Below are 26537 nucleotides of genomic sequence, written 5' to 3'. Positions count from 1 at the left end.
CTCTATCTCTCTACCCTTTTCTGTTCAGTGTCCCTTCTCTCTCCACATCCTTCCAGTCTCTCGCCTTTCTCTCTGCATCCATTCATCCATCTCCCCCTTTCTCTCCCCATCCTTCCATCTGTTTTCCCTCTTTCTCTCCCAATCCTTCCAGTGTCTCTCCTCTTTCTCTCCCCATCCTTCCAGTGTCTCCCCTCTTTCTCTTCCCATCCTTCCAATGTCTCCCCTCTTTCTTTCTGCATCCTTCCATACAGTGTCTCCTCTTTCTCTCCCCATCCTTCCACCCATCTACCCTCTCTCCTGATCCTTCCATCTAATGTCTCTCTCCCCCTCCTTCTATCCAGTGTCTCTATCTCTCTACCCTTTTCTGTTCAGTGTCCCTTCTCTCTCCACATCCTTCCAGTCTCTCGCCTTTCTCTCTGCATCCATTCATCCATCTCCCCCTTTCTCTCCCCATCCTTCCATCTGTTTTCCCTCTTTCTCTCCCAATCCTTCCAGTGTCTCCCCTCTTTCTCTTCCCATCCTTCCAATGTCTCCCCTCTTTCTTTCTGCATCCTTCCATACAGTGTCTCCTCTTTCTCTCCCCATCCTTCCACCCATCTACCCTCTCTCCTGATCCTTCCATCTAATGTCTCTCTCCCCCTCCTTCTATCCAGTGTCTCTATCTCTCTACCCTTTTCTGTTCAGTGTCCCTTCTCTCTCCACATCCTTCCAGTCTCTCGCCTTTCTCTCTGCATCCATTCATCCATCTCCCCCTTTCTCTCCCCATCCTTCCATCTGTTTTCCCTCTTTCTCTCCCAATCCTTCCAGTGTCTCTCCTCTTTCTCTCCCCATCCTTCCAGTGTCTCCCCTCTTTCTCTTCCCATCCTTCCAATGTCTCCCCTCTTTCTTTCTGCATCCTTCCATACAGTGTCTGCTCTTTCTCTCCCCATCCTTCCACCCATCTACCCTCTCTCCTGATCCTTCCATCTAATGTCTCTCTCCCCCTCCTTCTATCCAGTGTCTCTATCTCTCTACCCTTTTCTGTTCAGTGTCCCTTCTCTCTCCACATCCTTCCAGTCTCTCGCCTTTCTCTCTGCATCCATTCATCCATCTCCCCCTTTCTCTCCCCATCCTTCCATCTGTTTTCCCTCTTTCTCTCCCAATCCTTCCATCCGTCTACCCCCTCTCCCGATTCTTCCATCCAGTGTCTCTCTCTCTATCCCCTTCTTTCCATCCAGACCCGCCCACCCAACACAGACCTGCCAAGTCTCCCATGAAACACGCATTGAGCTCCCATTTCCAGCCACTGCTGCTTCTCCTGTTGAGCAGCAGCAGCCGCTACAAAAACAAAAGAGCTAGTTAAACCACCAAAAATGTTTTTAAAAAGAAAGCTTGGCACCACAGGCAGCCATCAGGCATTGGCTGTTGGCTCTGCAGCCGCTCCTCTCACCTCTCATATTACTGCCCCTGGAGCATGACCCCGGAGGAGCGCAGCGACGTGAGAGGCGAGAGGAGCAGCTGCAGAGCCGACAGCCAATGCCTGATGGCTGCCTGCGGTGCCGCGCTTGCTTTTTAAAAACATTTTTTGTTTTTGTAGCAGTGGCCGCTGCTGCTCAACAGGAGAAGCAGCAGTGGCCGGAAATGGGAGCAGGCGCCTCGTGTTTCACAGGAGACTTGGCAGGTCTGTGTTGGGTGGACGGGCCTGGAGGGAAAGTGGCTGGGCCTGGGCCCGTCCATGCCCGCCCGTGGCTATGCCCCTGTTGTCAACATGACGTTTAATGTGAGCAAGTGCAAAGTAATGCATGTGGGAAAGAGGAACCCAAATTATAGCTACGTCTTGCAAGGGTCCACGTTAGGAGTCACGGACCAAGGAAGGGATCTAGGTGTCGTCGTTTATGATACGTTGAAACCTTCTGCTCAGTGTGCTGCTGCGGCTAAGAAAGCAAATATAATGTTAGGTATTATTAGGAAAGGAATGGAACAAAAATTAGGCTGTTATAATGCCTTTGTATTGCTCCATTGTTCGACCGCACCTCGAATATTGTGTTAAATTCTGGTCACCGCATCTCAAAAAAGATATAGTGGAATTAGAAAAGGTGCAGAGAAGGGCGACAAAAATGATAAAGGGGATGGGACGACTTCCCTATGAGGAAAGGCTGAAGCGTCTAGGGCTCTTCAGCTTGGAGAAAAGGCAGCTGAGGGGAGATATGATAGAGGTCTATAAAATAATGAGTGGAGTTGAACGGGTAGATGTGAAGCATCTGTTTACGCTTTCCAAAAATGCTAGGACTAGGGGGCATGCGATGAAGCTAAAATGTAGTAAATTTAAAACGAATGGGAGAAAAGTTTTCTTCACTCAACATATAATTAAAGTCTGGAATTCGTTGCCAGAGAATGTGGTAAAGGCGGTTAGCTTAGCGGAGTTTAAAACAGGTTTGGACGGCTTCCTAAAGGAAAAGTCCATAGACCATTATTAAATGGACTTGGGGAAAATCCACTATTTCTGGGATAAGCAGAACAAAATGTTTTGTACTTTTTTTGGATCTTGCCAGGTATTTGTGACCTGGATTGGCCACTTTTGGAAACAGGATGCTGGGCTTGATGGACCTTTGGTCTTTCCCAGTATGGCAATACTTATGTACTTATGAGCTAAATCCAATTATCTCATGTGTTGGCATCTGTCCCAGTGAAATACATCCCAGTGAATTACGTCTCTTGGTGTCAGTCATGTTTACATCCACTGATAGTATCTCATGTCTGTTATCATCTGATATATTTACAGTCACTCCCAATGAATGAGACTCTTGGTGTCAGTCCCATTTTCATCCAATGAAAGTATCTCATGTCTGTTGGCATCTGTTACATTTACAATCAGTCACAATGAATTATTTTTCTCTTGGCAAATTACGTCTCTTGGTGTCACATTTTCAGCCAGTGACAGTGGGTCTTTTTCTCAGCCCCTCAGGTCAGCATCACGCAGATCCCAGAAGAACAGCGAAGGAAGACTGTGGTTTCAGGCCAGCCCTTGTTCCTGGAATGTGAGGTCTCCAGTCCTGAGGCGCCAGTCCGCTGGTTCCGGGATGGGCAAGAAGTGGTTCCAAGCAATGACGTCTCCATCCGGTGTGAGGGCAGAAAGAGAAATCTGCTGATCTCCTGTCCTTGCCCCGAGGACTCTGGGATGTACACATGTGATGCACTCAATGACACGATGACATTCACAGTTGAAGTATCAGGTAAACTGGAAGGAAAGGGAAGCAATCTGTAGATCAGATCATCATAAATGTGGTTCTTTGTTTAAAAAACTGAAACAGACTACCTGCTCCATAGTACACTCCATGAACCAGTCAATGTCTTACCATTAGCACAAAACAAAGTTTCTATTTCTGGTGATATGGTTCGGGCTCTGCCTCATTAACTTGGTTCTGTTTGGTGACACCAGCCAGTGTCATCTTAGCTTTTCCCAGTCCTCAGGGGATCACCTCTAAGAGAATATTTACTGGCCTGTTTGCTTATCAAGCAGCTAGTTAGTGCAACTCCCTTTTAAGGAACTTATCCCCTTTTGATCTTTTTAAGAAGGGTCCAAAGACCCTGCTTTTCAATACATTTGTGATAAGGACATTATTTATTATATTATTTTGTTTTATTTTGTTATGTAGATTAGTTCAGTTATTTTTATTTTGTTACATCCTAGATTTATTTTTTCTAGCTTCTTGGTTGTAGCCCACTGTGAACTACGAAACTGGTATTAGCGAGCTATGAGAGACCGAACTGTAACTGTAGTTGTGATTGGAAATTATGGGCAGTGTGAGGCAGGCCAAAGAAGAGTTTGAAAACAAGTTTACCCTAGAGGCAAAAATTAATACTAAAAACCTTTTCAAGTACATTTGAAACAAAAAGGTCATGAGGTAGCTGGATTGCTCTATGACCAAAGGGTAAAAGAAGTGCTCAAGGAGGATATGGGCGGACGCATTCCAACTAAAACTAAACGCAGAAAAAACACAATGTCTCACCCTGACCTCACAATACAATACAAACAAACCCAATACCATAAAGACCCCGGACTATACCCTTACGGTCTCAGACAGCTTGCAAATCCTGGGAGTCACAATTGACCGAAATCGCACACTTGAAGATCATGCGAAAAATACAGCAAAGAAAATGTTCTACTCAATGTGGAAACTTAAAAGGATCAATCCTTTCTTCCCAAGGGAAGTATTCCACAGCCTAGTACAATCAATGGTGTTAAGCCATCTAGACTACTGTAATGCCATTTATGCTGGACGCAAAGAACCGCTCAAAACACAGCAGCTAGACTCATATTTGGGAAAGCGAAATACGAAAGCGCCAAACCCCTAAGAGAGAAACTACACTGGCTCCCATTAAAAGAACGAATTGCGTTCAAAGTTTGCACCCTAGTCCACAAAATCGTCCACGGGGAAGCCCCGACCTATATGTCAGACCTGATAGACTTACCTACCAGAAACGCAAAAAGTTCAGCACGCACATTCCTCAATCTCCACTACCCTAACTGCAAAGGACTAAAATATAAATCCACATACGCGACCAGTTTCTCATACATTTGCACGCAGCTATGGAACACACTACCAAAGGCCATAAAAACAACTCAAGACCTAACTATCTTCCGAAGGCTACTGAGCTAAATCCAATTATCTCATGTATTGGCATCTCATGTGTTAAGTTATCAATTATCTCATGTGTTAAACAGATCTGTTCAAGAAGGCATACCATAAAAACCCATCTTAAATACTAAATAATTAGACTTTATAAGACCTAGACATAGTTGAAATCTTATCACTTGACTGATTAACCTCTCTGCTACTAATGAACAAACACTACCTCTCTAATCCTTATGTCGAATACGATCTTTCCATATTTGACGACCTAATGTATGTTACAATCCAATTTATTACTCAGGAACCTTCATGCATTACCATAATGTATTCTTCCTTATCATGTATATATGCACATAATACATATTTATACCATGAACTGTTCCGTGTATGTTATGATTCCATGTATGCTACCATTATATATTATTAAGGTATTGCATATACCTTAATGCAATACCACTTGTAATTCCATGACCCGGAAATGGCAACCGCCATTACAGCAAATGTTATGCCACATTGAGCCTGCAAATAGGTGGGAAAATGTGGGAAACAAATGCTACAAATAAATAAATAAATAAATAAATATGGTAATAGCAGATAAACTATACAAATTCATCACCTTGTTCTTTACTGAAACCTAGCAACTAAAGCACATCGATGGAGAAGATGTAATAGAACATATTGGCAAACTAAAGAGTAACAAATCTCCAGGACCGGATGGTACTCACTTAGTTCTGAAAGAACTGAAACATTAAATTGCTTATCTGTTACTAATCATCTGTAACCTATCGTTTAAAACAGTTGTAGTAGCTAAGGAGTGGAACATGATTATTGTAATGCTAATTTTTAAAAAGGACTCCAGGTTGATAAAAAACAAACAAACTATAGATCAGTAATCCTGATGTCAGTTCCAACCAAAATGATTGAAGCTATTGTGAAAAAACAAAGATTATTGAACATATAGATAGACACAGTTTAATGGGAATGAATAAGCACTGTATCAGCAAAGGCGAGTCTTGCCTTGCTAGTTTATTAAACGTATTTGAATTCTCTACCATCTGAATTAGGAGTTCTGATCCTCCTGACTCCGCAGAGTGCTTCGCCCTCACAGCTTGAATGCTGAGAGGTTGATATGGATTTGCCAGACAGTATATTACAGATCTTGTTAGCTGTTAGGAAGCAGGGGCATAGCCAGACACCCAACTTTGGGTGGGCCTGGACTCAAGATGGGTGGGCAGAAGAACCCCTCCCTGTCGCACAGGTGATCTGGTCTCTCCTTGTCTCACCTGCATGCCATCTGCTATTTACAAGGTATGCAGGAGGGACAGTAGTTGGGAGTTTTCAGCTGGTGGGGCTAGGGAATCAGCATAGGTGTGCTGCTACTGGGTGGGCCTGAGCCCAAAGTGGGTGGGCCTGGCCCACCCAGGCCCACCCTTGGCTACGCCACTGTTAGGAAGGACTTCACCAAGACAGCAAATCAGTTTAAGTGGAAGAGGTTTGGTGTATGGTGTGAGAGTAAGACCATAGTTCCTTTTACTTTCCCCACATATAACTGCTTAAATACCTTCTGCAGTTATCAGAGGGTAACTGTTAGGTACATTTTAGTGCAATTGGAGTTTATTTTCATCAGAGAGAAAGTAAACCCATCTCCCTTCAGCCTTTAGTTTGCTTGCTGAAACCTCTCATCAAGTTTCATGCAGTGTCATAGGACCTCAGTGTTGCACTTACCCAACTGATAAGACTCCTTTTGAGCCATTAGATTCCTGCTGCTTGAAGTACCTGACCTGGAAGGCCTTATTTTTGGTGGCAGGTACTTAAGCACACAGAGGTAGTGAGATCCAGGCCCTAGTAACTGATTCTCCTTACACTAAGTTACTTAACCTGTAGCAGAACTTAAATCTTCACAATTCTCCCACCTCTCCAAGGAGTTGAATTCCTCTGGCTAGCTAGTAATGGACTGAAGAGGTCGCACATAACAGCAGCAGGTGGGAACAGCCACGCATTTGGGGTGAGTCTGCCCAAAGGCTTCTAGAAAAATCTGCTTGAGTACTGCTTCCTGGACTGGGCTTAGTCATTGCCATAGGTGAGAATTACATCCTGCCGCCCTCAAGGAACATCTGTTACAGGTAAGTAATTTTATTTTTCCTGGAGTAGTTCATTTAGAGCTTGATTATGGTATAGGATGCATTGAAGCAGTTGTAGAAATGTTTAAGGTTCTCTTCCTTCAGTTCAAATTATGAAGATATCATTTGTTTACTGGTAATATTTGACAGGTTTGTTGTGGTAACTCTTTAGAAAGGTCTCTTCCCAAACACTCTGGTGCCCTGTAATCTCTAAATACAGTAGATGTGTTTATTGAAGTAGTTGTGGATGAGGATGAATTCAGTTGGTTTTGTAACAGGTTCTGTTGTGCATTCATGGTGCAGAGAGCTTGCCTTTAGGGGTTTGTAACATGCCGTTGGGCTGTTTGCATGTGGATGTTGCTGTACAGTGATTCGCTGTTGTAAGTTTTCATTTGCACATGTCCTGTGTGTGTTTGTGCATTTGCAGAGCCGCCCGTAAGAATCGTGAATACCAGTGATGATTTCATACAGGAATACGTGACCGGGGAGCCGGTGGTACTGAGTTGTGAGCTGTCACGAGCGGGTGCCCTGGTGCACTGGTACAAGGATGGCGTGGAGGTAGAGACGAATGAAGACATGAGAGTGGAGAGTGATGGAGTTCATCACAGGCTGATCATTCCCTCAGTGAAGATGCAAGACTCGGGGGAGTTTGTCTGCGATGTGGGACATGACTCTGTTTTCTACACTGTGAAAGTGACAGGTCAGTCATGGCTCTGCCAACTTCACTATCACTGAGTTTTGTACAGGAAATTGGGATTATCAGTACTGTACCTCCTATCTGGTGATGTCAGTTGCAGTCAGTGACAGGGAATTCCATCTCTGGATGACAGTCAGCCTGTTTCAGCCATGATGAAAATTAAAGTTGTAAACCTTTCAGTCAATATCTTGAATAAAGTTTAATTTTATAAAGCATTTTCTTCATTTAAAGCATGTTTTAAAAGAGTGTGCTCAAATTTGTGCTTATAAGTAATATACTGAGAGGATGGCACATACTTCTCTGTGCTGTATGTGGACACTCCAGGAGGGGGAGGGGAGTTGGGGCAGAGTATTTTATAAAATACACATTACACACATGGAGTTCACCAGCCCATGACAGGAGCCAGCAACTCAGACTTCTTACCCTTCCCTCTTCAATCCTCACTCTCCCACCCAGAATTCAGGAGCGGTGGAGGGACTGGTGTCCTCCGGGGTCTGTGCAGCAACTGTAGGGCTGACTCTTTTCTCAGACCTTAGTAAATTTAGCTGCTAATGCATCACTGCATAGCACTGCCAGAAGTCGGCCCCCCCCTTTCCCCAACCAACATACCAACGGCCCCAAACAGATGTGCCTGAGGCAATTCCCTCTTTGGTTCACTTACCAGCTGTGGCACAACATCTCTACCAGGCTTCTCCTCATCTCTTCCACCACCCTGCTCTCCCTCAGCTGCCTCTCTCATCACCCCTCTACCACTCTATCAGCTCTAAGATGCCTCTTTCTCTCATCCCCATCCTCATTCAATCATCCCGTCTCTCACTGTCCCCCACCACCCTATCCACTTGCAACCACCTCTCCCTTATCCTTTCCCAGCCACCTCTCTCTCTTTCATCCCCTGTTGGTCTTGCCAGGTAAAGGAAATGCATGAACGAGAAGGCAGGAGGAGATGCATCCACCAACCAGCATAGCTATGTCACCTGGTCAGAGCCAGGGTTTGTCTAAGAAGGTTCTCGGCAATTAAGTCAGGGATGAGTAGGCTCTTATGGCAAAAGAGTGAGTGTTCACGTTGCTTAGCACCAGGGGAGGGGACGGGGGTAAGGGGCACCCATAGAGTACATGGACACATTTACACCAAGTTTGCAGCCTCCCTCAGGAGATCATTCCAGGCATCCACCATTATGAAAAATAATTTTCTGACATTACTCCTAAGTCTACCACCCCACAACCTCAATTCATGTCATCTAGTTTTATCATTTTCCTTTCTCTGGAAAATATTTGTTTCTACAATAATACCTTTCAAGTATTTAAACGTCTGTATCATATCTCCCCTGTTCCTCCTCTCCTCTAGGGTATACATATTCAGGTCTTCCAGTCTCTTCTCATATGCCTTTTGGTGCAAGTTCCATATCATTCTTGTCACCTTCCTCTGGACTGCTTCAAGTCTTCTTAAATCTTTAGGAGGATATGGCCTCCAAAACTGAACACAATATTCCAGTTGGGGCCTCACCAAAGACTTGTACAGGGGCATCAACACCTCCTTTGTTCTGCTGGTTACACCTCTCTCTGTACAGCCTAGCATCCTTCTGGCTACGGCCACCACCTTGTCACACTATGAAGATCCCTCTCCCTGTCTGTGTATATCAGCCTCTCACCATCTAGCACATATGTCTCCCTTGGATTTCTACTCCCTAAGTGCATCACTTTGCACTTCTTTGCTTTGAATTTTAATTTCCAAACATTAGACCATTCTTCTAACTTGTGCAGATCCTTTTTCATGTTCTCCACTCTCTCCAGAGTATCCACTCTGTTACAAATCTTGGTATCGTCCGCAAAAAGGCTGACTTTACCTTCTAAACCTTCGGCAATGTCGCTCACAAATATAATGAACAGAATCGGCCCCAGCACTGATCCTTGAGGCACTCCACTACTCACCTTTCCTTCCTTCAAGTGAATTCCATTAACCCCCACCCTCTGGCCTCTGTCCGTCAACCAGTTCCTAATCCAGTTCACCACTTTGAGTCCTAACATCAGCCTGTCAAGTTTATTCAAGAGCCTCCTTTGATTGTGGATTGTGATCAGGGAAATACAGAAGCAATCTTGGATTATAACAAGTCTCTGGGATGGATAAAGGACAGGAACATAGGAACATAAAAATAGCCTTGCTGGGTCAGACCAATGGTCCATCTAGCCCAGTATCCTGCTTCCAACAGTGGCCAATCCAGGTCACAAGTGCCTGGCAGAAACCCAATTAGTAGCAACATTCCAAGCTACAAATCTCAGGGCAAGCAATGGCTTCCCCATGTCTATTTCAATATCAGACTATGGATTTTTCCTCCAGGAACGTGTCCAAACCGTTTTTAAGTCTAGATACACTAACTGCTATTACCACATTCTCTGGCAGTGAGGTTTTGAATCAAGGGATTGAGGTTGTAATGCACAAATCTTGAATGGACAAGAGGAGTTCTACTGGATAGATGGCATTATAAGATTGATTTGGCTGCCATTTGTAGAAAGTTCAGTAAAGTTGAGTTTACATCAAAAGACACTATTGGAGTGCTGTGTGATTTCTTGAAGCGGGAGTGGGGACGCTTACTCCAGGGACTGGTAAGGCATTATAAATAAGCCCCACTTAATTTTCCCAATCCCCAGATCTCTATTCCAGAACTTGACCCACTCCCAAGCTCGAATTGGAAGGACTGGGCTATATGGAGAGTGCAGAGTGAGTGAGAGTGTGGTGGGTGGGTAGAGAAAAATTATCCCTGTGACCCAGGTCAGGTAGAAGAGGAACTGAGCTGAGCCAATTAGAGGGCAGACCCGAGTTACACTGATGTATGCAGGGAGACTCAATAGCAGCGGAAGCTATTTTTGGCCCTCCGCTCCAGAGTTCTCCAGGACAATGGAGAATATATGTCTTACGTGACAGTTAATGACATGGGATGGAGTCAATCATAGTTACAGTCAGCCACACTGAATCATGTCACTCAACGTTAGTCATATTTACATCCAGTGACAGTTAATGACGTAAGATGGGGTCACAAACAATGACCAAGGTGGAGAAACAGGATCTGCTACAAACAGAACAAAGTCAGAGAATAGGGAATAGCGTGATGAACAGGACTTTTCCAAAAATCCCAGGAACGGGTAATGATGAAGTAAGAGTCTTTAATCAATACTAAAATCGTACTCAACATGGCACCGTGTTTTGGCAAAGTGCCTTCATCAGGAGTCTGCGATTGGTGAAAAACAATGAAAATATACTAGAAACGGGGATAAAACAGGATTGAGTCTTTAGAAAGACTAGCAATGCTGATACACCATTGAGGGTCGTAGCAGCAGCAAAAGTGCAACTATGAGGAAGATGATGTAATCCAAAGGCGTTGAGAAAATGCCAAACCGGCCATGTTGAGTCCTCTTACGTAGGATGGGGTCAGTCACAGAGTCACTCGGCATTAGTCATGTTTATATCCTTGACATTTATGGACATAGGATGGGGTCACTCATAGTTACAGTCAGTCACAGTGAATCACGTCTCTTAACGTTAATCACATTTACATCCAGTGACAGTTACTAACGTAGGATAGGGTCAGTCATAATTATAGTTAGTCATATCTCTTGGCATTAGTCTTATTTCCATCTATTGACAGTATATCAACTTCTTTTGACAGAGGCAGATTGCACCTTATAGGCTAATCAGTTTGAGGCCTGAGCTTTTGAGGACCAGAGTGCACTTCATCAGACACATCTCGAGAGTTCATGCCTCAATAAATAAATTGATCGATGTAGAAGATACCACTTGGGTCTGTCAACTTTGTTTCACCGACCAGACTAATACGGCTACACTTTTTAAAGTTTTTACTATGACTGTTGGCATCTGTTATACTTACACTAATTAAGTCACAGTGAAGCATGTCCCTTAATCCTAGTGAATTATTTTTCTCTTGGCATCAGTCCCACTTTCAGCCAGTGATGGTGGGTCTTTCTCTCAGCCCCTCAGGTCAGCATCACACAGATCCCAGAAGAACAGCGAAGGAAGACTGTGGTTTCAGGCCAGCCCTTGTTCCTGGAATGTGAGGTCTCCAGTCCTGAGGCGCCAGTCCGCTGGTTCCAGGATGGGCAAGAAGTGGTTCCAAGCAATGACGTCTCCATCCGGTGTGAGGGCAGAAAGAGAAATCTGCTGATCTCCTGTCCTTGCCCCGAGGACTCTGGGACGTACATATGTGATGCACTGAATGACACGATGACATTCACAGTTGAAGTATCAGGTAAACTGGAAGGAGAGGGAAGCAATCTGTAGATCAGATCATCATAAATGTGGATCTTTGTTTAGAAAGTGAAACAGAATCATGTTACTGCCATAGAATACTTTATCTGAAGTGCACTCCATTGTTTAGGCTTTACATTATTATTATTAATATTTGTATAGCGCTACCAGATGCACGCAGCGCTGAACATTCAACATAGAGAGAGACAGTCCCTGCTCAAAAGAGCTTACAATCTAAAAATCATCAGTTTGATCCTGTTCATTTACTCTGGGTACTGCCAACCTATGAATAATAGCATAGGCATGGCCAATCTGGTTCTGACTGGTGAGTCTGTGCAGTGCCAGCCTGGTTCTGATTGGTGGTTCTGGGCAGTTCCAGTCTGGTTCTCATTGGTGATGCTGGGCAGTACCAGCCTGGCTGGGACTGGTTACGCTGGAACAGATATTTACTCAAGAGTTACACTTTGGTTTTCATTTGCACATGTCCTGTCTGTGTTTGTGCATTTGCAGAGCCGCCCGTAAGAATCGTGAATACCAGTGATGATTTCATACAGGAATACGTGACCGGGGAGCCGGTGGTACTGAGTTGTGAGCTGTCACGAGCGGGTGCCCTGGTGCACTGGTACAAGGATGGCATGGAGGTAGAGACGAATGAAGACATGAGAGTGGAGAGTGATGGAGTCCATCACAGGCTGATCATTCCCTCAGCGAAGATGCAAGACTCGGGGGAGTTTGTCTGCGACGTGGGCGATGATTCTGTTTTCTACACTGTGAAAGTGACAGGTCAGTCATGGGTCTGCCAACTTCACTATCACTGCGCTTTGCACAGAGAATTGGGATTTAGGACAGGAATCCAGTGTCTTGGGTCAGTTCATTAATCTTGAGCTTTTCTGATATATGTGACTTCTAGAGTGTCCAAGCCTTTCCTAACATCATCCTAGCAGAAGCTTTTATTGTCAGGAATGCAAAGATTCAAATGGAAGAAAAAATAGCCAATATGGTAAAATTGGGGACAAGACATTTTTTGGATATGTTAGTGACAGGCGGAAGTGCTAAAATGGCAATTGTGCTATTCACCGCCTTTGCCTTGACTTTCTTTCATCTGACGCTATTCTTGATCCACTTCAATCTGGCTTTCGCCCTCTTCATTCAACTGAAACAGCCTTTGCTACAGTCTCCAATGATGTGTTCCTGGCCAGATCCAAATGTCTCTATGCTATCCTCGAGAACGGCAAACACAGAAGAAAGTGGTCCGCTTTCTTCTGGTTTTTCCATTGCGGAGGTCCGCTTTCTTCTGTGTTTGCCGTTCTCCAGTGTTGAAGAACGACATGGCTTTCGACCCTTGGGGAGACGTACTTAGTTTCTCAGAAGATAGACTTCAACGATTATTACAGGAACCTGTTCCAGAAGAAGAAGTCTTTAGGACTGATACAGACAGTCTAGAAGACATATGGTCAGAGATGATACATCTTAATAAGAATTTTATACAAAATGAATTACATTATGTTACCATTTTGCAATATTTAAGGAAACAACGCATCCCTAGGGGGCTTCGAATCATGAAAGAGCCTCGTCTCTTTCAGGATGATGCTCTTTTCCTCCACCAGTAGTGCTCGATCCTTAATACGTGCGTATTGGATCTTATGATCCTCATAGTAGAAACTTCCAAAAAAAAGAATTAGAGCATAAAACCATTGGTCGAAGAAAAACTTGAACTACTTAAGCAAAAAGACACAAATTTTGATAAGGTTATTACTAATGTGAACAAATGTCTTAATAATTTCAAAGTTGACATTAAAAAAGTTAAGATAAATAAACTTAACAGAGACGACAATGATGGTAAGAAAGGCCCTATTTATCCGGAGTCCAGTTTTTTAAGAATAAACTCTTGCTGTGAACTTTTTTCTGAGTCCAGTAGAAGTTTGTTTGGCGTCATCCATCTTGTCACCTTCGCTGTTTTCTTTTCTATGCTATCCTCACCATTATCAATCCATCTGCTGCTTTTGAAACTGTTGATCACCGCCTACTCCTTGATACGCTGTCCTCGCTTGGATTTCGTGGCTCTGTTCTTTCCTGGTTTCTCCCTTACCTCCCCTCTTTTCCCTCCCATCTATTCCACTACCTCCCTCCCTCTCCCTCCTCTTTATTCCCTTTTATTGTGAATCGCTTAGTCACCTGTAAAGGACCAATTTGCTGTATATCAAATGTTCAAATAAATAAAATAAGTAAGGGTCAAATGTGTACCTGGGACCTTTTAGGTGAAGTTCACTGCAGTGTTCCTAGGATGCCCCACTGCTCTGCTGAGATGTCTGTGTGGCCAGTCTACTAAGAATGCTGCCCCCCCTCCATATGCTCCACTGACTTACATAAGTACATAAGTATTGTCATACTGGGACAGACTGAAAGTCCATCAAGCCCAGCATCCTGTTTCTAACAGTGGCCAATCCAGATTACAAGTACCTAGCAAGAGCTCAAAAAAAGTACAATACATTTTATGCAGCTTATTATAGAAATAAGCAGTGGATTTTCCCCAAGTCCATTTTAATACTGGCGTATGGACTTTTCTTTTAGGAAGCTATACAAACTTTTAAAAACCCGCTAAGCTAACGGCTTTTATGACATTCTCTGGCAACAAATTCCAGAGTTTAATTACACGTTGAGTGAAGAAATATTTTCTCTGATTTGTTTTAAATTTACTATTTTGTAGCTTCATTGTGTGCCTCCTAGTCCTAGTATTTTTGGAAAGAGTAAACAAGCGATTCATGTCTACCTGTTCCACTCCACTCATTATTTTCTAGACCTCTATCATATCTCCCCTCAGCCATCTTTTCTTCAAGCTGAAGAGCACTAGCTGCTTTAGCCTTTCCTCATACGGATGTCATTCCTTCCCCTTTATCATTGTTTGTCGCCCTTCTCTATACCTTTTCTAATTCCATTATATCTTTTTTTGAGATGTGGTGACCAGAACCGAACACAATATTCAATGTGCGGTCGCACAATGGAATGATACAAAGGCATTATAATGTTCTTATTTTTGTTTTTCATTCCTTTCCTAATAATACCTAACATTTTATTTGCTTTCTTAGCTGCCTCCACACATTGAGCAAAGGGTTTCAATGTATCATCAACGATGACACCTAGATCCGTTTCCTGGTTGATGACTTCTAATGTGGAACCTTGTATCATGTAGCTATAGTTCGGGTTCCTCTTTCCCACATGAATCACTTTGCACTTGCTCACATTAAACGTCATCTGCCGTTTGGATGCCCAGTCTCCCAGTCTTGGTTTGGACCATTCAATTATCTCACAATCTATCATTGTCAACATTAAACTTTCATTTCAGGTTGAACATGAGTTAAGAATGTTGGGTGTTATATTGGATCATTCCCTTTCTATGGAACCTCAAGTAAAGAATGTTATACGCAAAGCTTACTTTAAACTTAAGCAATTACGCTTGACGTTCGCCTACTTTTTAAATTAATATTTCAAAACTATAGTGCAGTTAACAATTCTTTCTTTGCTAGACTAAGGCAATTCTTTATACATAGGACTTATGGTTAAACAGATGTCTAGATTACAGATGATTCAAAATTCAGCAGCCAGGCTGATATTTCGTTGCTTAAAATATGATAACTTTTCTCCATTGCTGGCAAAGTTGCACTGGCTGCCGGTTTCAGGTGGAATTAAATTCAAAATAATATGTTTACATGGCCTTTGTTCTGCTGATTTTTTTGAATAGTTTTAAGCTACTAAAAAAGCTTGGTTTTATTGAGAACATGTAATTTCCTGCTATTGGCTTTTCCATCTGTAAAAGGCATTTGTTTTTAGATACTATTTTCAGAATCGTTTTTGTTCTCTGCTGTCCGTCTTTGGAACAGTTTGCCTATTGAGTTTCACTCTTTACATAATTTGATTTTCAGAAAGCTTTAAAAACATATCTTTTTCCTAATGGTAGTTAGTCTGCTCTAACTCGTTTTAGTTTCAAATTGTACTGTAGTTGTTACATCCTGATGTTTTGTATCAGTTGTTTATCTGATTATTATCCCGCCTTGAATTCCTTTTGCAAAGATTTGGCAGGTTATAAGACCCAAATAGCATAGCATAGCAGGGGTCAATTTCCTAGTTTCATTTTTTCATACTCTTCATTATAGTGGCTGGACTCTCAAACTCCATGGGCTCCTCCCCTTACTTCCTCCAGAGTATTAGTGGCTTCCATATCCATGGGTTGGGGAAAATGCTTCTCCTTTTCCCATTCCCAGTCCCGTGTTCTAGGAGTTTTAAAGCCCTCCCCCTTTTTGGGCAGTTCCTTCTCAACCTGTCTGGGTAATCAGAATTTTTCCTGAACCTTCCTCCCCTTTCCTTGGGTGCCTAGCAACCTTTTACTAGAAGACACGGCAGCCCTCTCCTAGCTGCAGGTTTGCTTACAACTGGTTTTCCTATGCTTTCTTTATTCCATAAAGGGGTAGGGGAGTAATGAGCTTCAGGTGGCAGGTCCATTACAATCCCTCTTCTTTTTTTCTCACAAGAGGCATCAACACTTTCTTTCTTCTGCTGGTTATGTCTCTCTGTGTGCAGCCTAGCATCCTTCTGGCCATAGCCACCGCCTTGTCATATTGTTTTGCTGCTTTGAGATCCTCAGAAACTGTCACCCCAAGGTCCTTCTCCTGATCTGTGCAAATCAGTCTCTCGCACCCTAGCACATACTGCTTTTTTTTATTTCTACACCCCAAGTACATCACATGGCACTTCTTTGCATTAAATTTTAACTGCCAATCATTTAGAACATTTTTCTAATTTTCGTAGCTCCCTTTTTATGTTGTCCATTCCCTCTGAGGTGTCCACTCTTGTTACAAATCTTGGTGTCTTCCACAAAAAGACAGACTTTTCCTTCTAACCCTTCGGCACTGTCACTCTAGTTAGAATGTTGAATAGAAATGGCCCCGGTATCGATCCCTGAGGCACTCCACTATTTACCTTTCCATATTCTTAGTAAATTCCATTTACCCACTACCCTCTTCTATCTGTCAGTCAACAAGTTTCCAATCCAGTTCACCACTTTGAGTCCTAAGCTTAGCCAGGTGAGTTTATTCATCAGTCTCCTATAAGGAACCATATCAAAGGCCTTGCTGAAATCCAAGCAGACTACATCTAAGACGTGTCCTCCATCCAATTCTTAAATCAATCAGATTCGTTTGACAGGATTTTCCTTTGGTAATGCTATGTTGCCTCGGATCTTCTAACCCATTGGATTCCAGGAAATTCATTATCCTTTCCTTGAGCAGTGCCTCCATTACCTTTCCAGCTACCGAAGTGAGGCTTAGGGGCATGTAGTTTCCTACATTTCTGTGTCCATTTTTATGAAGAGGGACCTCATCTGCTCTTCTCCAGTCCTCTGGAACCTCTTCAGTCTCTAAGGATTATTAAACAAATCTTTATGAGGACCCACCAGAACCTCTCTGAGCTGTCTCAAGATTCTGGGATGGATCCCATCTGGCCCCATGGATTTGTCCACTTTCAGTTTTTCAAATTATTCAAAAATGTTTTCTTCCATGAACAATACAATATCTATCCATTCTCATATATACCCTTTATCAGCTGACTGAGGTCCTACTCCAAGATTTTCTTCTGTGAAGACAGAACAAAAGTATGTGTTAAGAACGTCTGCTTTTTTTGTCATCATTCTCCACCTAATGGTTCAAAGTTTCCTTCAGTCATACAATTCCACAATTACACTTTGTGAAGAAATATTTTCTCTGGTTTGTTATGAATTTACTATGTATTTTTGGAAAGAGTAAGTAAGCCATTTCCATCTACCCATTCCACTCCACTCAAGATTTTTTAGATCTCTATCATATCCCTCCTCAGCTGTCTCTTCTCCAAGCTGAAGTGTCCTAGCCTCTTTAGCCTTTCCTCATAAGAAAAAGGTTCCAAATTTATGCACAGACTTTACTTATACGCTGCAGGTTGAGCTGAGAGGTACTGCTATTACAGACCCTAGGAAATCCTTGTACTAAACAGTGTCCCAATTTGCTTTCCTTATTGTGCTGTGTTAAGAAGCATGAAGTCATGGTACAAGTTGATGATGAAGTCCTAGAACTATCATCTCCAATAGCCAACTGCAGAAAGGCTGAACACCCACTGCTCCTTTTGGATATATAGACTTGATGCAAGCTATTTTTTCATTGAACTACGTTTCTATGTTTCTTGCTTTTGGAAGTGTTATGTATGTTTTATTTGTACTCCACCTTGGATAAAGGTGGTTTAGAAATAATAAATTCTAATTTTAATTCTCCTGCTTCACTAGCACCAGACACCACAGATAATAACTTTTATGGGGTGTGAATCATGTCTCTTGGTGACAGTGACATTTACATCCGGTAACAATATCTTATATCTGTTGGTGTCTGTTACATTATAGTCAGTCGTGGTGAATCACATCTCTTGGTGTCAGTCACACTTTCAGCAAGTGACTAAATTCCTTGTCTGTTGGCGTCTGCTACATTTACAGTCGGTCACAGTGAATTACGTCTCTTGATGTCAGTCCCATTTTCAGCCACTGACAGTATGTCATGTCTTTTGTTGTCTGTTACATTTACAGTCAGACATGGTGAATTATTTTTCTCTTGGCAAATTACGTCTCTTGGTGTCACATTTTCTGCCAGTGACAGTGGGTCTTTCTCTCAGCCCCTCAGGTCAGCATCACGCAGATCCCAGAACAACAGCGAAGGAAGACTGTGGTTTCAGGCCAGCCCTTGTTCCTGGAATGTGAGGTCTCCAGTCCTGAGGCGCCAGTCTGCTGGTTCCGGGATGGGCAAGAAGTGGTTCCAAGCAATGACGTCTCCATCCAGTGTGAGGGTAGAAAGAGAAATCTGCTGATCTCCTGTCCTTGTCCCAAGGACTCTGGGACGTACACATGTGATGCACTCAATGACACGATGACATTCACAGTTGAAGTATCAGGTAATCCATAAGGAGAGGGTAGGCAATAATCATAAGCACAGGCCCTTTTTCACAAAGTGACATAATCTGTTTACTGCCACAGAATGCCTGCTCCACTATAGACTCTTTGAACCAGTGAATGTCCTACCATCAGCACGGAACAAGTTTTGTATATCTGATTATGGGGTTCACTTTGGTTCTTTTCGGTGACTCTGGGTATTGTCAACGTGACTGATGACTCTGCAATACACTGTACTTTCAATCCTATGATTGTGCTAATTCCTAGGAACAGGTGGCTGACCCCTAATAGCCAATAGGAGTCTGTTCTAACATTATGGGTGGCATTGGGATTAAAGAGGTCCTCCTTGAAATGCTGTCAGTTGGCTGGCCTAAAACAAGGACAGGGCTGTGAAGAGTCTGACTCCTGGGGGGTGGGCAGCTTTTTCTAGGCAGTTCTCTACTCTGCATATAGGGAAGGCTGTCTGGCTCAGGCTTGTTTTATGAAACTAGAAAAGGTTCAGAGCAGGGTGACATAAATAATAAAGGGGATAAAACAACTCCCATATGAAGAAAGACAGGCTAAACAGATTAGGGTCCTTTAGCTTGGAGAAAAGAAGACCGAGAGGGGATTTGATAAATATAATATGTAATTCACAGGGTGGTACAAAAAACAGAAGAAACCAATCTTCGCAAGAAAAACAGCCAAAAAAGCAAAACAGCGAAGAAGGGTGGGTCAGGAGTCTCCAGGAAAGGAAGAATAGAAGTTAACCACATAGAGGCTTATTTTCAAAGCACTTATAGGCATATTTTCAAAGCACTTAGCCTCCCAAAGTTCCATAGAAACCTATGGAACTTAGCCTCCCAAAGTGCTTTGAAAATATGCCTCTTAGTGTCTCCAGGGAGACCCCCAGATCCCAGAAAAAACTGCAGAAATATAGATCCTGTTTTAGGAAAGCACCCTGTAACAAGGCGGAACAGAAGACATAGGGGAGGTGGCAGGAACCAAAATCTAAGAGCTACATCCAGCAGCCAGCTTGGGCAGAGAGCAGAGTCTCTTGAGAGGTAAGAGCTGCAACCAGTTTCTTTCCAAGTGAGAGAGCTACATCATTAGCTGTTCTCACCGGTGGAAGAGAGAATGGCTGGAGATACCCACGGGCTAAGCTAACAGTATATGAGGACAGGACTGAGAATCCCAGGAGAATAGGGTCCCAGAAGAAGGTAACTGCCTGGCAAAAGGGCTTTGAAGAATAAGCTTTTCCAAATGAACTTGTTCACTGCAGTCTAAAGAGAAAGGAGGGTTTAAGCAGGTAATGGTTTGTCCTAGGTCTGGGAGGTAAAGAAAAACTGAGAGCAGAGAGAGTCCCTTTGATTGGTGAAGAGGGGAGAGAATTAGCCCAGGAACAAGAAGTTGAAGGAAAGCAGTGTTGTCTTCTCTCTGCGGGGCCATGAATCCCAGAGCAGTCCAGCACGGGGAAGCAAGCAGGGGAACAGCCTGGGAAAAGTCGGAGCGGGGGTAAAAGAGATTTGAACTGCAGGGCTTCTCGAAGGTAACAGAGGGGTCTGGGAAGCTGCTGGTCTGTGGGTTAGGAGTCTGTGAATGAAAAACTTGGGGAATTACAGTAAGTTTCAGGGCTGGATGAAGAGGCCTAAAAGTACAGGGTATGCCTTGTATTATGCATTATAGAAGGGAAGAGAGAAGTGAAAGCTATGTGAGCGAGTAGCAGTTTGTTAAAGGCTTAATAAAAGCTTTTCTGTTAAATGTCTCATATGTCTCATAAAGTTTCACATTTATTAAGAAATTTAATATACTGCTTTTAGGAAAACCGTCAAGGTGGTATAAATAAATAAGTGAGGGTTATTTGGGGAAACCTTACATAAACCAGGGTTAAGCTGGTTCTGGAGGGGAAAGTAGTGGGGCAGACTACATGTCCTTTACAATATCCTCCAAATCTGTGTGAGATACTTTCAAGGCCAGTCATCTCTACCTGATGACTGAGGTACAAGCCTTAGGGTGACCCCTAGTGGTGACAAAACTCATGAGTGGGTGGGGGTGCAATGGTTAAAACTAGTAGGCGTTCTTGAAGTCTTTAAATGTTTATTTCAACAAAGTTCACTGGTTTCAATTCATATTGTTGACTTTCACACACATCTCACACCCCGAGGCAGCATCTGCGAAACATGCCGCATGTCGCTGAGGGTGTCCGTGCTCTGAAAAATGTGAAAATAAATTTGGAGAAGAACTTTTACCTTGGAAAATTTTAAAGTATTTTCTACACAAGTCAGACATGTGTGTGAAAGTCAACAATATTTGTTGATACCAGTGAATTTTGTTGAAATAAACATTTCAAGACTTCAAGAACACTTCACTTCCTGTGCTGTTTGGAACTGAGTATGAAAAAAGGAAAAAACATTAGATACAGCTGGGAGTTTGTTTGAGAGTTACATAAGTACATAAGTATTGCCATACTGGGAAAGACCAAAGGTCCATCAAGTCCAGCATCCTGTTTCCAACAATGGCCAATCCAGGTCACAAATACCTGGCAAGATCCAAAAGAAGTACAAAACATTTTATACTGCTTATCCCAGAAATAGTGGATTTTCCCCAAGTCCATTTAATAACGGTCTATGGACTTTTCCTTTAGGAAGCCGTCCAAACCTTTTTAAAATTCCGCTAAGCTAACCGCCTTTACCACATTCTCTGGCAACGAATTCCAGACTTTAATTACACGCTGAATGAAGAAAATTTTCTCCAATTCGTTTTAAATTTACTACATTGTAGCTTCATCGCATGCCCCCTAGTCCTAGTATTTTTGGAAAGCATAAACAGACGCTTCACATCTACCCGTTCAACTCCATTCATTATTTTATAGACCTCTATCATATCTCCTCTCAGCCGCCTTTTCTCCAAGCTGAAGAGCCCTAGCCGCTTTAGCCTTTCCTCATAGGGAAGTTGTCCCATTCCCTGGCTCATTTTGACCATTAAACTGATGAAGCTAATAGGTAGCACTTGTCAGAGTCTTTTTTTCACTCAATGCACAATTACAGCTGTGGGGGGTTTTGCCGGAAGATGTGGTGAAAGCAGTTTCAGTACTAGCTATAGCACCTTTCATCACACAACTGGGTATACTACTACTACTACTACTTAACATTTCTAAAGCGCTACTAGGGTTACGCAGCGCTGTACAATTTACATAGAGGGACAGTCCCTGCTCAAAGAGCTTACAATCTAGTAGACAAGTGAACGGTCAAATTGGGACAGTCTGGATTTACTGAACGGTAAGAGTTAGGTGCTGAATGCAGCATTGAAGAGGTGGGTTTTAAGCAAAGACTTGAAGATGGGCAGGGAGGGGGCTTGGCGTAAGGGCTCAGGAAGTTTATTCCAAGCATAGGGTGAGGCGAGGCAGAATGAGCGGAGCCTGGAGTTGGCGGTGGTGGAGAAGGGTACAGAGAGGAGGGATTTGTCCTGTGAACGGAGGTTACGGGCGGGAACGTAAGGGGAAATGAGGGTAGAGAGGTAATGAGGGGCAGCAGACTGAGTGCATTTGTAGGTAAGAAGGAGAAGCTTGAATTGAATGCGGTATCTGATCGGAAGCCAGTGAAGTGACCTGAGGAGAGGGGTGATATGAGTATATCGATTCTGGTGGAATATAAGGTATAAAAAGGGTTTAGTCCAGTGGTTCCCAAACCTGATACTGGAGGCACCCCAGCCAGTCAGGTTTTTCAGGATATCCACAATGAATATTCAGGAGAAAGATTTGCATGCACTGCCTCGAGTGCATGCAAATCTCTCTCATGAATATTCACTGTGGATATCCTGAAACCCTGACTGGCTGGGGAACCACTGGTTTAGTCTATTGCTGGAGGAATAGTTCATAAACTTGGGAAAGCCACTTCTTACCTCTGGATGTGAGCAGTGAGGCATGGATCTACTGCATGGGATCCTGACAGTTTTGGACTGGCCAGTGGACTCGATGACCTTTGGTTTAACACAGTTTGGCAGTTCCTATGCACTTTGGTTTTCATTTGCACATGTCCTGTGTGTGTTTGTGCATTTGCAGAGCCGCCCGTAAGAATCGTGAATACCAGTGATGATTTCATACAGGAATACGTGACCGGGGAGCCGGTGGTACTGAGTTGTGAGCTGTCACGAGCGGGTGCCCTGGTGCACTGGTACAAGGATGGCGTGGAGGTAGAGACGAATGAAGACATGAGAGTGGAGAGTGATGGAGTCCATCACAGGCTGATCATTCCCTCAGCGAAGATGCAAGACTCGGGGGAGTTTGTCTGCGACGTGGGTGATGACTCTGTTTTCTACACTGTGAAAGTGACAGGTCAGTCATGGCTCTGCCAACTTCACTATCACTGCGCTTTGCACAGAGAATTGGGATTTAGGACAGGGTCATTAATCTTGAGCTTTTCTGATATATGTGACTTCTAGAGTGTCCAAGCCTTTCCTAACATCATCCTAGCAGAAGCTTTTATATACTCCAAAATTGCAAATCAACGAGAACATGTGTGCAGGTGACTCCACACAGCTGTGTTTCAGTATATGTGCCTGCATCAGGAGTCCTTCTGGCTGACTTTTAAACTCAAAATAAGTAGAGAAAAAACTAAATTTCACAATCCAGCATAATGTTTATCTTTTTGATACAAAACTAAAAATTCTATGAGTTGTCTTGACCAGGTCCTTGCTGTAATTGCCAAAATGTTCAAGACAATGTGGAAACTCAGGCACAGGCATCAGGTGGATTCCCCAGCCAGGAAGTTTCAGGCACTCATGCCAGAGATTAACGAGCCTTCATCGGGTGGCAAGACTTGGAGCCATCTGAATTTCCAAGAGACAACAGCTAGAAAGCCAGCTAACTGATAACACCTTCAAAGAAGGGGTCTTTATACCTTTCTTAGTGCCAGATGGTGTGCAACATGACAACCTGAAGTCCCTGTAGTGATGTCCATGATGATAACAATATAACAACAAAAAGTTGTTTTGTCTTTATCAGACTGGATGGCTCCTTATGCAGCTCAAGGCCTGAAAACAAACCCCTGCACCAAGAGAGTGCCCCAGCCTCCACTACCTCAGCGAAAAACAGTGTGAAAAGCATCTCCCTAGGCTACTATCCAAACAGTACCCAATACAGTGTTCATATGGTATGCACACAGGAATCCCTCCAAACCCACCCTCCTTCCTCCTCTGCAAAGACCTCCCACCTAACCCCTTCCCTCTTTGTTTCCACCCCAACCCTTCCAATCCCTTGCTTCCTCCCCCAAATCCTTACCCCCATCATGCATCTTTGCGTAACTTCCCGCATAACAGAGTTCAGAGCACCCCCCTATAATGCTGGCGAACACGTTCCCCTTTCTCCCCCCCACCCCTCCGGTGCTGCATTTCACAGCCCTATCTTTCTATGAACATCACCCTCATGCAGCAATCTTTTTATTGCCCTCTTGCTGATGTAGACGGTAGTCCATTGAAAACAATAGCATCCTCGGGGTCACATCTGATGAGCCCTTATGTCTCTTCTAAACAGCAACCTGCAATCTGCGACCTCATCTGTAGACATAGCAGTTCACAATCCATTGCATCCCAAAGTACTCCAGCTCTCTGCATTCATGCCCAGATCTTTATCCATTTTTTTTGTTACATTTGTACCCCGCGTTTTTCCCACTCATGGCAGGCTCAATGCGGCTTACATGGGGCAATGGAGGGTTAAGTGACTTGCCCAGAGTCACAAGGAGCTGCCTATGCCTGAAGTGCCGTCATCCTGTCTACATACAGCCTTAGCTCCTCCACCTGGTCAAAAAATAACACTTGTCCGCTATCAATCAGTTTGAGCTTCGCCGTATATAAAAGGCTAAATTTGTATTTCAATCCAAAAAGTTTAGTACATAAGGGAGTGAAATCCTTGCGTGCTGCCGAAACTTTAGTCGAATAGTCCTGGAAACATAGAACACATGAATTCTGATATTCAAGAGATTGTCCCGCCCTCAAGGCTTGTAGAATTGCCATTTTGTGGGCATAATTGAGGATCCGAAATATTACCACTCTAGGCCGATCCATTCCTTCTCTACTTTGGCCCAATCTGTGCGCTCTCTCCACCTTCAGTGACCCCATAAGATCCATCTTTGACAATGTTGTGGGCAGCCATGTCTCTAAAGACGTACATAGGTCCCGTTCTGGTAATACCTCCGGGAGTCCCACCAGATGAAGATTATTCCAACGTGAACGATTCTCGGCTAATCAGGCGCTCAGTTTTGTTTGCTTCTCTGAAACCTTTTGTATGTCGTCTTCAGCTTGCCCCACTCTATGTTGCACCACTTTGCAGCTCTGTCACCAGTGTCGCATGCCGCTCGTCAAACCTCTTCAATTTATCCAGAATGCGTTGCAGTTTCTTCCCCACCACCTGTTCGACCGCCATTTTTACTTCCTCTGTTATCTCCGGTGCCCAAAGAGAGCTGGGGGTCGTAGATGGCGGCACGGTCCTGTCCGCCATCTTGGCCTCGTTATTCCGGGCTTTCTCCTTGGGGTCTTTCCGGACTGATTTTGAAGCCATCCGCTTCACTAATTTCAACCCCTGATTTCACGAGGGCTGTCTGCTTGCTCAGAACGAAATCTCTCTCTCCACACCAGAGGGAAGGCTTTTACAGTGTGCAGATGGTTTGGGTGCTCCGGAGCAGCTCTCCCTTACGTCCTCGCTACTCCATAACCCAACCGGAAGTCACAAAGTAGTAAATTTAAAAAGGAATCGGATAAAATATTTCTTCACTCAAGTTATAATTAAACTTTGGATTTTGTTGCCAGAGATTGTAGTAAAAGCACTTAGCTTAGTGGGGTTTAAAAAAGGTTTGGATAGCTTCCTAAAAGAAAAGTCCATAAGCCATTATTAAAATGGAGTTGGGGAAAATCCACTGCTTATTTCTAGGATAAGCTGCATAAAATGTATTGTACTGGGATCTTGCCAGGTACTTGTAACCTGGATTGGCCACTGTTGAAGGAGGATGCTGGGCTTGATGAGCCTTTGGTCTGTCCCAGTATGGAACACTTATGTTCATATATTCTTAACCCACAGCAAGTTGGGGGATGGCCGGTTAGTGGAAATATCCCCATTTAGCCCCGACCAAGCAATTTTGACCGTTTAAATGACTTTGAATGTCTACCCCGTAAATGTTTAGAACACTAGCCCTGACATGTAAATGATAGAGCAGCACTTGTCTGGTCTACGAGTAGCTGCTTAGGGCACAGCATCTGCAGAGCTGCCCCTTATGCACCTAACTTACAGAAAACTGGAAGGTTTCCTATGTGCTGCTGCTCTCTTCACCTAAAGATTAGGGAAGTTAAGATCCGCTTAAACTAGTAATTGTGTAACAGAAAAAGTGGCTACTTTCCAGTATGGGACAGTCTCCTACCATGTGCCCTCTGAGCCCCCTCCAATGAAGAGTGACTCCCCCGCATTGTCTGGATACAGCCAGGCAGGGCAAGGCCACAGAATGGGTGTTCTGCCAAACTGTACAGGTAGCCAATATTCAGATAGCTCTGTCCTTTCGTAAACTGCTGCCCAGATAGTTTAGGTGCGGTGGTGTTTGAATAATGACACGTATGTATGAATTCAGAGCTGTGTGCATAGAGTGATAACGTGTTTGCTAGGTGAAATACTGCATAAGTGCATTTCGCATTGTGAGAAGATGAACGAGACTTTTACTAGGAAGTAGTAATCCGTAGTCATTGAGCACCAATGCAGAACCACATCTGTTTGGCTCCTTTAGCCCCCCATGTTCTGTTCTCATAATTCACAGCATCTTCAAATCTCTGCTTAAAACTCACCTCTTTAATGCTGCCTTCGGCACCTAACCGCTTGAGAAATATAGAATGCCCCAATCTATCCACCCTATCAGATTAACTCGTCCTCTAGATT

General features: G+C 43.6%; 1 protein-coding gene across 1 annotated transcript in view; it reads left to right on the top strand.

Moving 5' to 3' along the window:
* Window positions 1–26537, top strand: part of LOC115458670 (obscurin-like protein 1) — a 177373-nt gene that overhangs the window by 56714 nt on the left and 94122 nt on the right. Inside the window, exons 6-11 of the mRNA XM_030188499.1 lie at window positions 2937–3212; window positions 7161–7433; window positions 11414–11689; window positions 12199–12471; window positions 18373–18648; window positions 22686–22958. Coding sequence (XP_030044359.1) covers window positions 2937–3212; window positions 7161–7433; window positions 11414–11689; window positions 12199–12471; window positions 18373–18648; window positions 22686–22958 — 1647 coding nt within the window. The remainder of the gene's footprint in view (window positions 1–2936; window positions 3213–7160; window positions 7434–11413; window positions 11690–12198; window positions 12472–18372; window positions 18649–22685; window positions 22959–26537) is intronic.

Source organism: Microcaecilia unicolor, unplaced genomic scaffold (genome assembly GCF_901765095.1).
Source record: "Microcaecilia unicolor unplaced genomic scaffold, aMicUni1.1, whole genome shotgun sequence".
Lineage (NCBI taxonomy): Eukaryota > Metazoa > Chordata > Amphibia > Gymnophiona > Siphonopidae > Microcaecilia > Microcaecilia unicolor.
The sequence above is the reverse complement of the archived record's forward strand: the minus strand, read 5'-3'. Positions and strand labels throughout refer to the sequence as shown.